We start from the raw sequence: 15,935 nt of genomic DNA on the forward strand, positions 1-15,935 counted from the left end.
TCTAATCCTAAATTGAACACTGTTAAGTTGAACCACATAAAATTTCTGATATTCAACTGTTTTTGACCTAGAAAAACTGCAATTTTATGTAATTTGACATAATAAATTTTGTACTGCAACCCTCACCCTATTTTTAAAATTAAAAACAACTAAATTAAAAGTCTCACATCTTTTTCTAGAGAACACTCACTTTTAGGTTATTCTTATAACTATGCCACCATGTTAATTTTTTTTTCTGAGAAACAGTAGTCCACAACTATAATGATACATTTAACACTTCAAAAAAATTTATTTACTGAGAAATTATTTTACTTCCAGTAAAAACACAAATAGTTAAGAATGTGTACCCTATTTCTACTTGGTATTTACATTTGAAAAGTATTCTAATGTTTTGTGACATTACATTTTCCAGGCTGAACACATAAGATGCAAATGGTAACGTGCTCATGACATAAGAATTATTTATGAACATGACATTCTAAACCAAAGCAATCTGCTATGCCATTTTTGTTTTTAAAAGTTTAATGTGAGAAATTCTTAAAGGAAATGTCATATCTTTGATCCTATTGGCTCTGTGAGCACCTGAAGAACCAATGATACGAGGACATCCCTCTGTACCGGATACAGACACACCGCAGCGAAGGGCCCAGGGCAAGAGCAGTAAACGGAGAGTGGGAGGCGGGCTTCTGGGGCTCCCGGTCAGTCCCCTACAAGGTGCCTTTGGGTGCAGTGCAAAGCTTCTGAGACCTGGACTAACTGGTTTTCTGGGGTCTTAGCCGGCTCTAAAACACTTTGATTCTGTCTCAGAATTCAAGATAGCTCAGGAGATACTGAAACAACTCTCTCCTAGGGATGCACTTAAGGTATTTGGGTTAATGACCATGTGTAAATGAGCGATTTTATTGTCTCATTCCCCGCTTCAGTAGAAAGCCACCTGATAATCTGCAAGCTCAGGAGGGTCACATATTTTTCTATTCTGAATCTCACTCAGGAGAAACTGAAATGGATGTAGGCATTACACATTGGTTATGTCATCTCACTCAGTGAACTTGGTTTCTTTTCTCTGGCTTTCAAAATTACAGACCTGGTTTTATATCAGCCATTCACAGCACTTCCCACTGAGAGCTGGGATTGAGCTTCGGAGCAGGTAACCGTGGGCAACGCCCACTGCTGGTAAACAGCAGGGATCTAGATAAAACATGTCTCATCACCTTCTACATGATAGACAACGAATACTGCTGGGTTACTCTTCAGGATATTTTCTCTCAGAGGAAAAACAGTATGCTCTAACTATAAAAGTCCACTTCATTCACAAAAAATTTTAATGTGTTTTACATGTAAACTTGCATAAGTAAATTCTAAGAATATTATTAAAAACAAAAACCAACAATTGCCATTACATTTTTATTTTTTAATTTTTGGTTAATCCTCACCTGAGAATATTTTTCCATTGATTTTTATTTATTTTTTTTATCCTCATCCGAGGAAAATTTTCCAGTTTTTGTTCAGATAGAGTGGGAAGGAGAGAGAGGAAGAGAGAGAGAGAGGGGGTAGGGAGAGAGAGAGGGAGAGAGAGAGAGAAACATCGACGTGAAAGGGACACATCAAGTGGCTGCCACCCGCACAACCAACCAGGGCCGGGGACAAACTGCAACCGAGGTACACGCCCTTAACGGGAATTGAACCCGGGTCTCTCTGGACCGCAGGCCGACGCTCTAACCGCTGAGCCAAGCCGGCCAGGGCTCCATTGATTTTTAAAGAGTGGGAGGGAAGTGGGTGGGGGAGGGAGAGAAACATCAATATGAAAGAGACCCATCGGCCCTGGCCGGTTTGGCTCAGCGGTTAGAGCGTCGGCCTACGGTCTGGAGAGACCCGGGTTCGGTTCCCGCTTAGGGCACGTACCTCAGTTGCAGTTTGTCCCCGGCCCTGGTTGGTCGTGCGGGTGGCAGCCACTCAATGTGTTCCTTTCACATTGATGTTTCTCTCTCTCTCTCTGTTCCTCTCTCTCTCCCTCCCACTCTATCTGTACAAAAAATGGAAAAATGTCCTCGGGTGAGGATAAAAAAAAAAGACAGAGACACATCGAATGGTTGCCTCCCGCATGACCCCGACCAGGACCAGGCCCCAAACTGCAACCAAGGTATGTGGCGTTGACTGGAATCAAACCCGTGATTCTTTGGTCCAGGGGCTGATGTTCTAACCACTGACACAAACCGGCTAGGGCTACTTCTATAATTATTAATATCATTTATTAAGAGCTTACCACATATCAAGTTCACAGTACTCCTGAAACTCTATCATGAGGCATGTTCTATCATTATACCCATTTCACCAATGAGGAAACTGAGCCATAGAGAGGTTAAGAAACGCATTTAAGGCTACCTAGCTAGTAGGTGGCAGGGCTAGGATCTGAACCCTGGTCATCTGGCTCTAGGATCAAGTCAATCTCTGCACAGTATAACCTCACATAACATCAACGACTATGAGTAAAGGACAATATAAGATGCCAACCACCAAAACCACTTAGGGCATCTGAGATCACACAAGTACTCTATATAACCTCTAAAAATCAGCGACTCTGAAGTGATTTTCAGAATTATTTAGGAAAAATAAAAGATACGCAAAACACAAAATTAATCTCTTTCAATGTTCTTTAGCGTGTGAATACAGGAGACCAGGCATACAGGGGTGAGGACAGCTGAAAGAATTTGTGAGTTAGGAGAAAATTTTTGGAGCTGAGAGTTGGAAGGCCTGAACTTTAGCCTTGGTTCCATCACTTAATCAATCAATAGTTTAACCTCAGAAAAATTACTTAAATCTTCTACGTATGATACTTTCTCTAATTTTCTGCACCAGGTTGAGAATAAATGGGAATACAGAAAAGAACTCACTAAAAAAAAACAATATGCCAAAAACACTACCGACATACTTCGAAACTATTGTGGGTTTGGTTCTAGACCATTGCAATAAAGCAAATATCACAAAAAGCTAGTTATAATCTTCTGGCTGGTGGAGGGTCTTGCCTTCAATTTGTAAAAAAACAACAAAACAGTATCTATGAAGTGCAAAAAAGCGAAGGGCAATAAAATGAGTATGCCTGCACTGTAACAATTGGTTGAGTGGGGAAGGATGGTTTACAGGTGTCTCCACAACAGTCATATGAGTGGCAGGCAACTGAAGTTTATGCCCCGCCCCCTTTCCTCTCTACTCCAGCAGCTACCCAGTGCAAAGCATTGTTGGTACTTTTTCCTCTCCTCCAACCAACATGGCTTTAATCATTCACTTCTTCTACCATTTCAACTAATTCCCAAAGTGTAGAACACTTAATTCTTTATACAATGAATTATATTCCTGAAATTGATCATGTTGTGATTCTGTATAAAATTATTTCAGAAGTCATATAGAAGACAGAATGATGCCTCACTGAATGCATTTTATTGGTTTATTGATTAATGTTGAAATTAGGTTTCTATGTAACCTATTGGTTATTTTACTTCTTCAGATCAATTTCAAATTACTGGCTACATATGAATTAAGTTATAGACACTCTAAATTAGATACTGTATTTATATATACATTAGACAAGCATTCTAGATTTAGAACATGTTGCAAAGACAAGATCTCTTATGTTTCATAAATATAAACTAATTGGTCATGGGCATTTTAGTTTACAAAGGAAATTTTACGTTGGAGGTAAGTTAGCTTAGCCTTTCTGTATAAAAATTTAGGTTTCAATCTATGGTCACTATAGAGGCAGCCCACATGCCCCCTTTCCTCTTAGGAGCTACAGCTCAAAGCCAAGGTATCAAAGTGTCCCTGGTGCCACATAAAGTATCACCTAGGGGAGTGGCATCAGGGTACTGAGCATCAGCAACCCCCCAACGCCTCCATTGAGCAGTTGAAGGTATGTGAAAGCCAGGGCAGGGGTCCACATGTTAGTATATCCATGTCTCTCTCGCTCGCTATCTCCCACTTTGCAGAGCATTTTTAACTTAAACAGGCAGATTTATGTTACATAAATCTGAGGTGTGATAAGAACTGGGGTGTCCTACTGTGGTGGAGTCTTTACTATTTGCTGTTGATTTTGCCCCTTTGCTCTGGCAGTGGTTAAGTGAACCTTCTAGGTCATGGCTTATTTTTTCTATTTTCCAGATCTACTTAAATTAAGCATTTTAAAATGGCATCAGTAGTTTTGAAAGCATATTGGTTATATATTTATTAGATAAGAATTAGCTCACACTGTATATGTTATACTTCTGTGTGTATGTGTGTATAATGTTATATGTAGATATCATGCTTTAGTCTATTAAAGCAGAAGTCCATAAACAAAGAAACAAATGGTAAATTCTACTACTCCTCAGTCACAAATCTATCCTCACTTTCTGGAAAATCAAACCAATTCCTATAAACAGAGAAGGACTTGGAGATAGTTCTATTAACATGAATAAAGCTGTTCTTTTTTTAAAGGGACAAAAAGATGAGCACTTAATTAACACACACACACACACACACACACACACACTCTTTAGGCTATTGAAATACAGTCTTTAATTCTCTATTTAAAAAAGAACACAACAAACCCTGATTATAAGCTTTAAAACCATTTGAAGATGTGAAAGACTGTCTGCATCGCAGCCTACTTCAAAGCCAGTAGAGAAATCATTTCTTCTTCTTCCAACTCAAAGTGTGTTTGGGAGCAGGACATCTGATAGAAGTGGTATTGCCAATCTAACCAATTTTAAAATATAAAGTGCTTCTAGCAATATTTGGATACATATAATTTGACAAAAAAGTTTTATAAACCTAAGCTTTAAAAAATAGAAAATATAAGCTCCAACAAAAAAAGCATAAATTGTAATGGAAAGAAAATAATATTTTGTAGAAAAAAAAATCGTCCTTCCAAAAAGAGACAAAATGACTAACTTTTATTTCCCAAGAGAATTATGCCACTTTTATACAACAAAATTACAGTCACCACAAATTGCTTTCAACAATTCCACTGCTTCTTCATTTGACCACTTGAAAATCAAAATTCTTTCAGATTATAAATATAACTTTTTATAACTCTGTTATTACGTACTGTGAATGGGGAAAGGGGGCCAATCTTGTGGCCGTAGCGTCGCATGGCCTCTCTGATGTGGCAGGGCTGGATGGCATCGCTGTGAGCCTCCACACCACCGGCCGCAGTGCTCTGCCACAGAAAAACACATAAATTGTTACTAAATCAAAAACACACAACAGAACTACAGTGTATAAAATATGAAAATAAACTTTTATAAAAATGGACGGTTTTTCCCCTTCGGGTGCATATCACTGCTGCCATGTACTACATCTAAAACTTCCTCAAGGAGTCAAAGGTGACTTCTCCGTGACCCCGACCTCGCAGGCCTAGCAATGCCGCCGCTCTGCTCAAGCGCTCACGAGGTGGCTCAGGCTGGGAAGCACGGCCACCTGCGTGCACACCGGCGCGGGGGGTGGGGGGTGGGGGTGCTGAAAGAAGCACGGGAAGCTATTTTTTTAAAGAAACATTCAAACATTTTTTACCATATAAACGTTTCTTTGGAGCCTGTTGGGCATATTTCTGAAATAACTTGAGGGTCAACCATTTTCAAATGAAAAATGTAAAACTGCTATGTATATTTTTTATAACATGGGGACTGTCATAAAAGATCATTTCAACTTGGTACTAATTTCTAGGCATCCTCAGGGCAAAAACAGAATAAAATAAAAACTTTCTATTTTAATTTGCCTCATCTGTAAAAGGCAGTTTTAAAGTACAAAAAGATACAAGAAAGAGAAAGATTATGTGCAATGAGACTATAGATACCAACTCAAGAAATGTATATAACACGATTAAAACTTTGCGAAATGCACAATAGGGGCATTCTAGTCTCATGGTTCAGGCGCAGGCTCTACTTCCAGCTAGCTGGGTGCAGGTCCTATCCGTTACCAGCTCTGTCGGGTGCTGTAACATCTCTGCACTTCAGTTTCCTTATCTGCAAAACTGGGACAATAATTATAATTGCTTTATAGTGCAGTGGATACCAGATGTCAGATCATCAACATTAAAGAATCGATGGCTTGTATATTACTGTAAGTGTGGTCTAGAAGTCATTTGTAGTCACATAATGAAGATTATTTGTTTTTCTGATAATTACTATAATTATCACTCTCTTAATTCCTTGTAGGAGTATAACTAAGACAACTACTATGGATAGCAATTTGGCAAAATCTTATCAAAAAGAAAAAGCACAACCTTTTTGAGCCAGTAATTTTACATATAAGAATTTATCCTACAGGTATATTACACAGGTACAAGGTAACAGATATATAAGGACTGTGACTGGATTGGTGAACTAAATCTTCATTAATGAGGGAACACTGAATGAATTATATACATCTATTTGGTGAAACAAACCACTAAAAAGAATGAGGCAATTGCATACATACTCCTATTGAGCTCCATACATATCCTATCTCTAAAATATACTGTATGAAGTAACACAAGGTATACAGTTGGGCAGAACTATGTTGTCACTTGTTTAAAAAAACAAAAAAGGCTGAACATTATATACTCATTTAAGCATAGAGTATTTCTACAAGGGCGAACCAAAACTCAGGAACAGTGATTAACTCTTGGAGGATAAGTGGGTGGCTGGAGGACAGGGTTTAGAGGACACATTTTTCACTGTATATCCTTCTGTACTTTAAATATACACGTTCTGTACCTTGTGCATGCTTTCCTATTACAAACTAGTAAAATAACTTAAAAATTCCTATAAAATGAGAGCATCTGCTAATTATCCAAGCTGAACCTGAAATAAGATGTAAAATTTCAAACAAAATAGATCTTGATTATTTTTACTATTTTCACAAGATTTGAAATAAGCCAAACAGGAATTTATGCTAGGGTATCTTTCTCAATGTCATTCCAACAATACCCTAAATAACATATCTGCTATGCCCACAATAACATGGACTAAGTTATGTAACACAGGTTAAACCCTCACTCTGGCACTGATATAAAAGTGCACAGGGTTTTTATTGAGAGCCTTCTAGATTCTTATTCCAAATACTTGGTTTCAGTTGGAATATATTAGAATAAATGAATTATCAGGTGTCTGACTAAGGTAAAGACACTTCTTCTGAGAGTTCATTTGGCTCCAAAATGTGAATATGACTAAAATACAGGGATGGGAAAAAGTAGATTTACAGTTCAAATACATAACACAATAATTAATAAATAATAATGCAAGAATAAACTCTGTTTCACGTACTCATAACTGTTTTGCCTGCCCCGTAGACTCATTAACCTGCTAGGTATTAACACATGCTTATGAAGTAAGTTGAGGCATTCTATCCATTTGTAGAAATGAGTGTAAATATTTGGGTTGTAGAGTAAGTTTTCCGGTGGAAACTCAAGTGGAAATAAAAAGAGAGGGACATCAAGAGGGTCAATATCCTGTACACTAAGCGGGGTGGGAAGTCCTTCCTGTGTGTTCTACGGCCTCTCCCTTCTCCCTGCAAAGTGAATTTATTTTTCATTTCTTTTCTCCATGATCAATGGAGAGTCTACTCTTCCTCTACTTTCTCGGATAAATTTGGGTTTGGTCTAGAACATTTGGTCAGCCTCTCAGAACCTCCGCATGGCCATCAGATAGGATTTGGGAAAACGGAAGTAGGAAGCACAGTTAGAAACTGCCTGTGACTGCTTTTGTACGACATGAAGACAAGTACGTCAGCCTGGTTGAATCATGTTTTCTGTGCAAAAAAGATGACGCCAACTTACATAAAAATAAGACACTCAGTTTTGTGAAAAATGTCTTTAGATTTTCCATTTTGCCAATTTCAGGTTTACCGGCTACACTTAAGCAGCTGCAAACATGAGCATGAAGTTACCATGTATACCTCCACACTTGACTGGTTTGCCCACTGGGTTCTCTAGAAGGGAACCTTTAAATCTCAAACATTGTACTCCCAGTATTGTTTCCACCTCAACAAATACCTTCACATTTCTGTCAACATCTTAACATTCCTAACCAAGTTTCTTATAATCTGTTCAAATTCAAAATTCACAGCAAGCTTAGAATTTTTAATTTAGCAGTAACTCTAGCTAGCATTTTTGCAATATTCTTCAAAATTGTTTCGGAAGAATTAGCATTACATTTATATATTTGTTATCTAATATTTAAAAAAAAAACTTACATCTGCTATAAACACATATAAAAGGTATTACATTTTTGTATCAATTCATGTTTCCTATTCTGATTGTGCCTATATTTTAGAATATTCTTTACATTTTCAAAACTGAAACCCACATATTTGACAAAATACTGAGTCTTGTCTATAGTTGCCTAGTTGCCAAAATCTCTGTGGGGACTGAATCTTTATTTCCTTAAGTAAAGTACAAGCTACTGGTCAAGTTCTTCATGAGCCAGGTCCTCTTCCTCCTGGCTGCATTCATACTCCATTCTAGTATTCCTCCACTTTGTCTCTATTCATGTCTCTTCACCCAGAAATTGATGCTGGGAGCAGAAGTCCTCCCTATTTCCTGGATGTGAGTACCCTCCCTCTGCTTGTCCTTGCTGGCTTGCACTGAATAACTCTCATCTGTGGTACAAGAAGTTTATACTGAAATTTCTGTTGTCCCTGGATCCCTCACAAATGTCTATACCTTTCCTGATTCTTTTCTTTCCAACTTAAAAGTTGTTGTCAAGGTGGAAGTATTCTATCCTTGTTCAGCTTTCCCCTTGTCAGGGTAATTCAATGTTTAACTAGGACCTGGAATCTCAGATAATTGCCTCTTTTTGTTTCCCCACCCATATAGTAGACTAGATCCTTTGTTACACTTGAAATATTAAGTCTTACTAAGGAGTAACACATATCTCAGATTAGAGCGAATGAAAGGTTGGTCCTAGTATTACTGATATTGCTGTCACTCACTGACCACAAAGGCTGATATATAATCTGACCGGCCAGACAAGTGTCTTCCTTCTTGGTGTTTTATGTGCAGCTCTCCCAGACCTTTCTGCTAAGAGAGGATTTCTTTTCAGATGAAAGTGGGCCATTCTTTGGCCAAAGATTACAGTATATAATGTGGTTAATCTTTTCAGTTCAAAGTTTAATTGACATGTTAATTATTAAAATTGTAGTTCTATATAACTAGGAAAAGCTTCTCTTTTTTTTAAAAACTAAAGTTAAATGTAGAAATGTTATTTAATGGGAAGACAAGAGAGAATCACTGAATTCAAGGATTCATACAATATTAAATGTAGGAGGAACACAAAATATCATCTATTTTAAACTTTTCCAACTCCTCCCCCTTTTTATAGATGAGAGAGTAAAGATAAGGGATGTGCTCAAGATCACAATGATAGAATTAGAATATGGCTATACATCAAATCTCCTGGCTTCTAGTAGACAAAGCTGGTATATAATAGGAGCTTTATTATTTTATGTAGAATAAACATTGTACCATTTTACCACCATAGCTGAAGTTTCCAGTGAGTAAAAATAAAAGTTTAGCCAAACTATATAAATGTAAAAAGATGTAGATGAGGAAACAGAGAAATAAAGAATACTTCTGAAGTGAGACACTATTAATTTGCATGCCAGGAATTTTGGATTTAGGGGAATTTATACATGCATTGGGCTAATACTTTATTTAGGAACCTTCTGCTGTAAAATAGCTCTGATTTAATAGCTTGCAACATGATTAGGAGAGAAATGTTTGAATATTTAAGAGAAAAAAATTTCAAGAATATTCAAACTTATAAAAAGTCAGGGCAAGAATTATTATTATATTTTTGTATTCATAATGACCTCCTCCTTGCCCCTCCATCTCCCTCTCCCCCTCCTCTTCTTCTTTTTTTGTTAATCCTCACTCGAGGATATTTTTCCATTGATTTTTAGAGAGAGTGGAAGGGAGGGAGAGAGAAACATCAATGTGAGAGAGACACATTGATTGGTTGCCTCCTGTACAAGCCCAGCTGGGGCCGAGGACTGAACCTACAACCCAGGTAATGTGCCCTTGACCAGAATTGAACCTGAGACCCTTCAGTCCATGGGCTGATGCTCTAACCACGGAGCCAAACCGGACAGCTTCTTCTTATATACTTTGAGTCTACTGAAGCAGTGTTTTAGGTAACATTTTGTTACACTGTTTCAGTTACTTAATGAGTTAACACTACAGCTGAAATTCTTTAAATTTTCCCTTAATAAACAAGCTATGTGATTTTGTAAATGAAAGGGGAAACCAGATGAGGCTGAAACTTAAATTTACTTATTATCACAATTATGAAATTATATCTTGACATTGTTCTACTGCTTGCAATGGCAAATGGTACTTATTTTACCAACCTAGTTAGATGAAAGTATTAACTTTGGACAAATTATTTTTAAAAAGTGCCTTAGAACAACAGAGATTGATCAAAAAACAGGCAGAAACTGGAAGGGGTGTGTATAAGAAGAATGGAATGGCAATGAGGTGAGTTTCCTGTTTTTACTCTTTTAGCTTAAGAGCAGATTCCATTCAGTATAGTGGGGCACACAAATGTAGCAGCTCGAAAACCTATAAAGTGAGGAAGAAAATCCTCAAAAGGACAGAATCAAGAGTCAGTGTATAAACCACCTAACTCTTTGACTAATCCCTAAACCATTCCTGTGTGATACTGAATCTCAGAAACCTCACTAAAGTTAAATGAAGAAAAGGAGAGTCTAGTTGCTGCTACAGAAGAAGAGCTTAAAGTTTAGAGTTGAATCTAGAAAAGTAAATTGCCCACTTAACATACATATATACATACTACTACCAATAAGAATTCTCTTCAAAGGAATATAACAGAATCTGAAATCTCTACAATGTATTACTCATACCGTCCAGAATATAATTCGAAATTATCAGACATGCAACAACCTAAGAAAGTGTGACTTTTACTGATTGGAGACTAAAATAACCCAGATATTTAACTCACCATTCAAGAATTTTAAAGCAGCTATTAATAACTTTGCTCAAGGACATAAAACAAAATGAACTTATAACAAATGACCAATAAAAATAAACGTAGACAGAAACTATAAAAAGAACTCAAACGGAAAATATAAAACTATCAGAAATAAAACATTACTGGATGGATGGTGTAACAGTAGACTGTAGCTGACAGAAGAAAGAGTCAGGGACATAAAGAAAGATCAATGTAATTCATCCAACTTGAAGAACAGAGAGAAAAGATTGAAAGATAAATTAAACAGAGCCTCAGGTAAAACTGTGGAACAGTATCAACGTAATAATTATGTATATGGAATTTCAGAAGTGGAAAACAGAAAGAATAAGGTAGAAGAAATATCTGAAGAAATAAATGTTAAAAATTCTCCCAAATTGGTTAAAGACATAAACCAATATTGAAGAAGTTCAGTGAACTCTAAGCAGAATAAATACAAAGCAAACCATGTATATCTATATCATGGTCAAACTGCTAAAAACCAAACATAAGGAAAGAAATTCTTAAAGCATCCAGGTAAAAATAACATGTTACATATACAGAAACAATAGTACAAAATCTACAGACATGTAATTAAATATAATAAATGCTAGAAAATAGTGAAATGATATCATTAAAGTCTTAAAAATAAAACTGCCAATCCAGAATTCTATATCCAGTGAAAACATCTTCCAGGAATAAAGGACAAGTAAAGATATTTTCAGAAATATGAAAACTAAGAGAAACCATCCCCAGCCAACCTGCACTGTTACAAATGCTAAATAAAATCTAGTAGAATGAAAAGAAAAATGATACCAGAAGAAAATTCCAATGATAAAAAAGAAATAAAAAATCAGTGGAAATGTAGATGTTAGAGTCTATTTTTTTCTGTTTCACTGAAATACACTGATTATTTAAGGCAAAAAATAGTATCATGGTTTATAACATGTAGATGTAAGTTGTTTGACAATGATAGCATAAAAGGCAAGAGTGAAGTAATGGACCTATATAAATATAATAGTCTTAATTTTATGCAAGTAAAGTAGTACACTAACAATTCTAAGTATGCATGTCATAATCCTTAGTATAAGCACTGGGGAAAAAATGATACAAAGAGACATCACTAAGACATCAATAGATAAATTAAATTAGATTCCTGAAAGAGGACACAATTAACTCATAAGAAGAGAGGAAAGAAAAACAGAGAAACAAAAATAGAAGAAGCAGAAAACAAAGAACAAAATAGCTAACCTATATCCAACCATTTCAATAAATACATTAAATATCATGATATTAAAGACTACAATGAAAAGATACACACAGGAAAAAGAAAAAGAAGCAAGACCCAATTATTTGTTGTCTATAAGAGATGTACTTTAAATATTAAAGATATAGATATAAGGAAAGGAAATGGATAGAAAAACATATATCATATAAACACAGCACAAAAAGGTTGCAATGGCTAGATTAAGCAGAAAAAAATACAGTCCAGGAAGAATAGTATTGCCAGTGATAAAAAGAGAGATTTTATAAATAGAAATAAGTGAGGAGATATGCCATATTCATGGATTATAATACTTGGTATTTGTTAACACATTCATATCCACAAATTGAGTAAGCAGTCAATCTAACCCCTTTCAATTTTATTATTTTATTTTATTGTATTATTTTATTTTTTCCATCACCATTTATTCCCTCTATGCCCTCTTTTATATCCTGAGAGGGGCTTAGAAAACAACAGGTTTATGTATTTGTCAAAATTCGTCAAGCAGTATACTTAAGAACTGAGTGGTTCACTGTGAATATGTTTTACCTTTTTAAAAAAAGAACCATAAACAAATTATACATAATGAAGCATTTAGGCATGAAGTGTGCTGATGTCTGCAGCTTTGCAATGTATCAAAAAAATTGAACTGATGGATAAATAAAGGAACAATAAGATGCACAGTAAATGGAAATATACATGGTGTCCCCCAAAAATATATACAGGGTGTCTGTAGATTCTACCACATTTTGAAAATGAATGTATTTTAATAAACACTGGCTTTATAATTATTCAAAGTTGTGTATACATTTTTTTGGGACATTCTATATAGTTAACATAGTAAAATGTTAATGGTAGAATCCAGATATATGGTGTTCATTCTACAAGTCTTTCAACTTTTCTATGTTTGAAAATTTTAAAACAAACTGTTACAAAATTCAATATCTTCCTTTATCTAGAAGAAAACTGTTCAAGTTCGAGTAGACATTAAATATGGTTAAGTACAAATTGGCTGCTTCTAAAAATTTAAATTATGTGAAAAACAGAGCACATGTTCCCTATCTCTGAAAAGAACCCAACAAGGCTTTCTCCACTCTGGAAAAAAATACAAAAGAGAAAAAAAAATCACTGACCTTTTTTCTTTTCCTTTGCTTGGTTTTAGCCGAGTCCTGTCCAGCATTCCCATTCCCTAGGGACCCTAACGTGGTTTTCCCTGAGTGCTGTGATCCACATGATGGAGCCGTCGGTGTAGGAGGAGGTGTATTCTCCGGAGAGTCTGGGTAGGACTTCATGCAAGACCCCTGTCCAGAGATGTGGCTTTTAGATCAGGTGATCTGGACTTCTACTAACATTTGATTTTGTTTAGTATCTCATGAATTTAATACTATTTGAAGCTTACAAATATAAAAACACAATTTATAATTATCCAGTCCACAGATATGATGCCTCCATCTTGTCCCTAAATGCCTAAATGTGTTAATTTTTAATATGTCTGATCATTTAGATATAATCAGGAGCCCTTGGATGCAGCTTCCAAAATTTCTATATTCTGTCAGATACAAACATTTCTATTTGGAAGTCTTGTTAACATGTCAAACTTACATGTTTCAAAAGGAACCTCTAAACTTTCCCCTAGAAGCTGGATGCCTTCCAGATATTTTTTATACCTATGGTGACTAGCCTTCTCCTATTAACACAAACTCGGTATCTTAGGATCATTGTAGATATCTCTGGCTCCTCCCACACCTAATTCCTTCCTTCCTTCAGAAAATGCCTCATATCTATCTGGTTTCACCGGCTAGGACTGTGAGTCTATTCTCTATTCCATGTAGAAGCACTTCACATATTTGAAGATTGTTATATTTCACAGGCTTTTCTACAGGTCAAACCCCTAGGTTCTTCAGCTACTGATACATGTTTTCAGGTTCCTTCATCCCCGTTCACTTCCCTTCAGACAGCCTCTACTGTGTGTCAACGCCCACCCTATAAGGTAGTGCCTAAGCACCAAAACAAAACAAAGGTTTCCTTATGGCAACATCACAATATTGGCTCCTAAGAAATTCACAGGCAAATAAAAGTCTCTGTCTTTTTTACATATGGTATTAATAATCTATGTCATCCTACCAACCATACATACTGACCATACATATTATCTACTGGCCTACACTTCTCTATAATTAAAAAAAATTATGCTAAACTTTGTAAAATGTTCTGCTGAAATTCACATATTGGCTAAGAGTATTTCTTTGATCTGTTTGCCTAGAAATATTATCAACCAGGAAGGATAAAGCTAATCTGGCATGAGTTGTTCTTAGGAAAAACAAGATAGCTCCTAAAGATCATTGCTTCCTGTGCATAAACCACATGCTAAAAAAGAATCTAGAAAATGGACATGAATTAATATTAAATTTGATAATTTAACTAGCTCAGTTCTTTATATAGCTAATGCTTAAGAAATGGTAATTAAAATAGAATGCCTTTTGTATCAACTTCATACCTTAAGTTTCCAATTCCTACCACTGTACATAGCACCTCCACTTGGAGCTTCTTAAAACACCCATTTGAACTCATGGCTCTTTAAACCAAGAAACTTTCAAAACTTCCTCAATAACTAAGTGTCTGAGGCCTTTATTTTCTAATCTATATTTTACTACTGCTCCCCAGTGAACCCTTTCTTGGAATATTTTAATCAGAGTTTTTTGGTTTTTGTTCTTGTACAATCATACTTATGGTGCCTCTGAGGCCCATGGTATCTCCCCATGTTGACTGTCTCATCAAAGTCCTCTCTCCTTCAACACCCAGCTTCCTCTTTGAAGTCTCCTTTGACTGTAATTAGGAAATGATTTTGACCTTTGCACTCTGTCTATGCCGTGCATTTGGGAATTAGTATATGCTATCTTGAACTGTATGTCTGCTTGCTCATTTATTTCCTTGTTCGTTTTACCTCCCTGAAGAGAGATCCTATCAGTCTGCCGAGCTCCCCTCTGCACCCAAGTTGGTAAAATCCTGAAAGCAGGCCCTCCATGTTGGTCGCTGATGTGTGACGATGACGAGACCCCCGCTTCAGAGTGGCCATTCTCTTTGTGTTAGTGCGGTAGCAAAGGACAGGACTTCTAGTCTCCCAAATGTTCATTTTGACTCCCAGTCTCGGAGGAGGAGGGGTGTCTTGCGGGCCAGGGAAAAGCTTGGGGCTTGTGCTAACATATTTAGTCAGGACGCTTTCTGACACTCCTGCTCCCACCTCCCAGAGAGCCCAGGAACCCAGTACACAGAGACCATTTTTCTTAACTGCTGGGTAGCTGGGAAGAGCGGCTGTGGTTGCTGAGTAGTTGCCCAGGGCAGCTTGGCCACCCTGGAGTACCAAGAGAGGGGGAAATGAAGAGTTTTCCTGGCCATGCAAGCAATCCCTTGAATGTTAAGAGAAAACTAGGCTTGTGATGTTCACTGTACATTTCTTCAATTAGAAATGTTACAACAAATTTGTCTGATGTTAATGAAAAGCATACTTATACACACATTCATAAAGCAAACATGTACCAAAGGCTTTTTAAAGGGTGTTCTTTGACATCATAATTTGGGTCTGTAACATAAACAAATAGTGTTTAATCAACTGAGTAATCTTTAGGGACATTAAAAGTATGCTGACTGATAATGATGTATGACCTTTCCCAAGAAAAAAATGGATTTTTAATAGG

At 36.5% G+C, this 15,935-nt stretch overlaps 1 protein-coding gene across 1 annotated transcript in view; it reads right to left on the bottom strand.

The window, feature by feature from the left end:
- Positions 1-15,935, bottom strand: part of SUPT3H (SPT3 homolog, SAGA and STAGA complex component) — a 329,066-nt gene that overhangs the window by 14,462 nt on the left and 298,669 nt on the right. The window contains exons 10-11 of the mRNA XM_036248696.1: positions 13,374-13,541; positions 5,081-5,191 (exon numbers count right to left, since the gene is read on the bottom strand). Of these exons, the coding sequence (XP_036104589.1) occupies positions 5,081-5,191; positions 13,374-13,541 (279 nt within the window). The remainder of the gene's footprint in view (positions 1-5,080; positions 5,192-13,373; positions 13,542-15,935) is intronic.

This window comes from Molossus molossus, unplaced genomic scaffold (assembly GCF_014108415.1).
Source record: "Molossus molossus isolate mMolMol1 unplaced genomic scaffold, mMolMol1.p scaffold_m16_p_8, whole genome shotgun sequence".
NCBI classification, from domain to species: domain Eukaryota; kingdom Metazoa; phylum Chordata; class Mammalia; order Chiroptera; family Molossidae; genus Molossus; species Molossus molossus.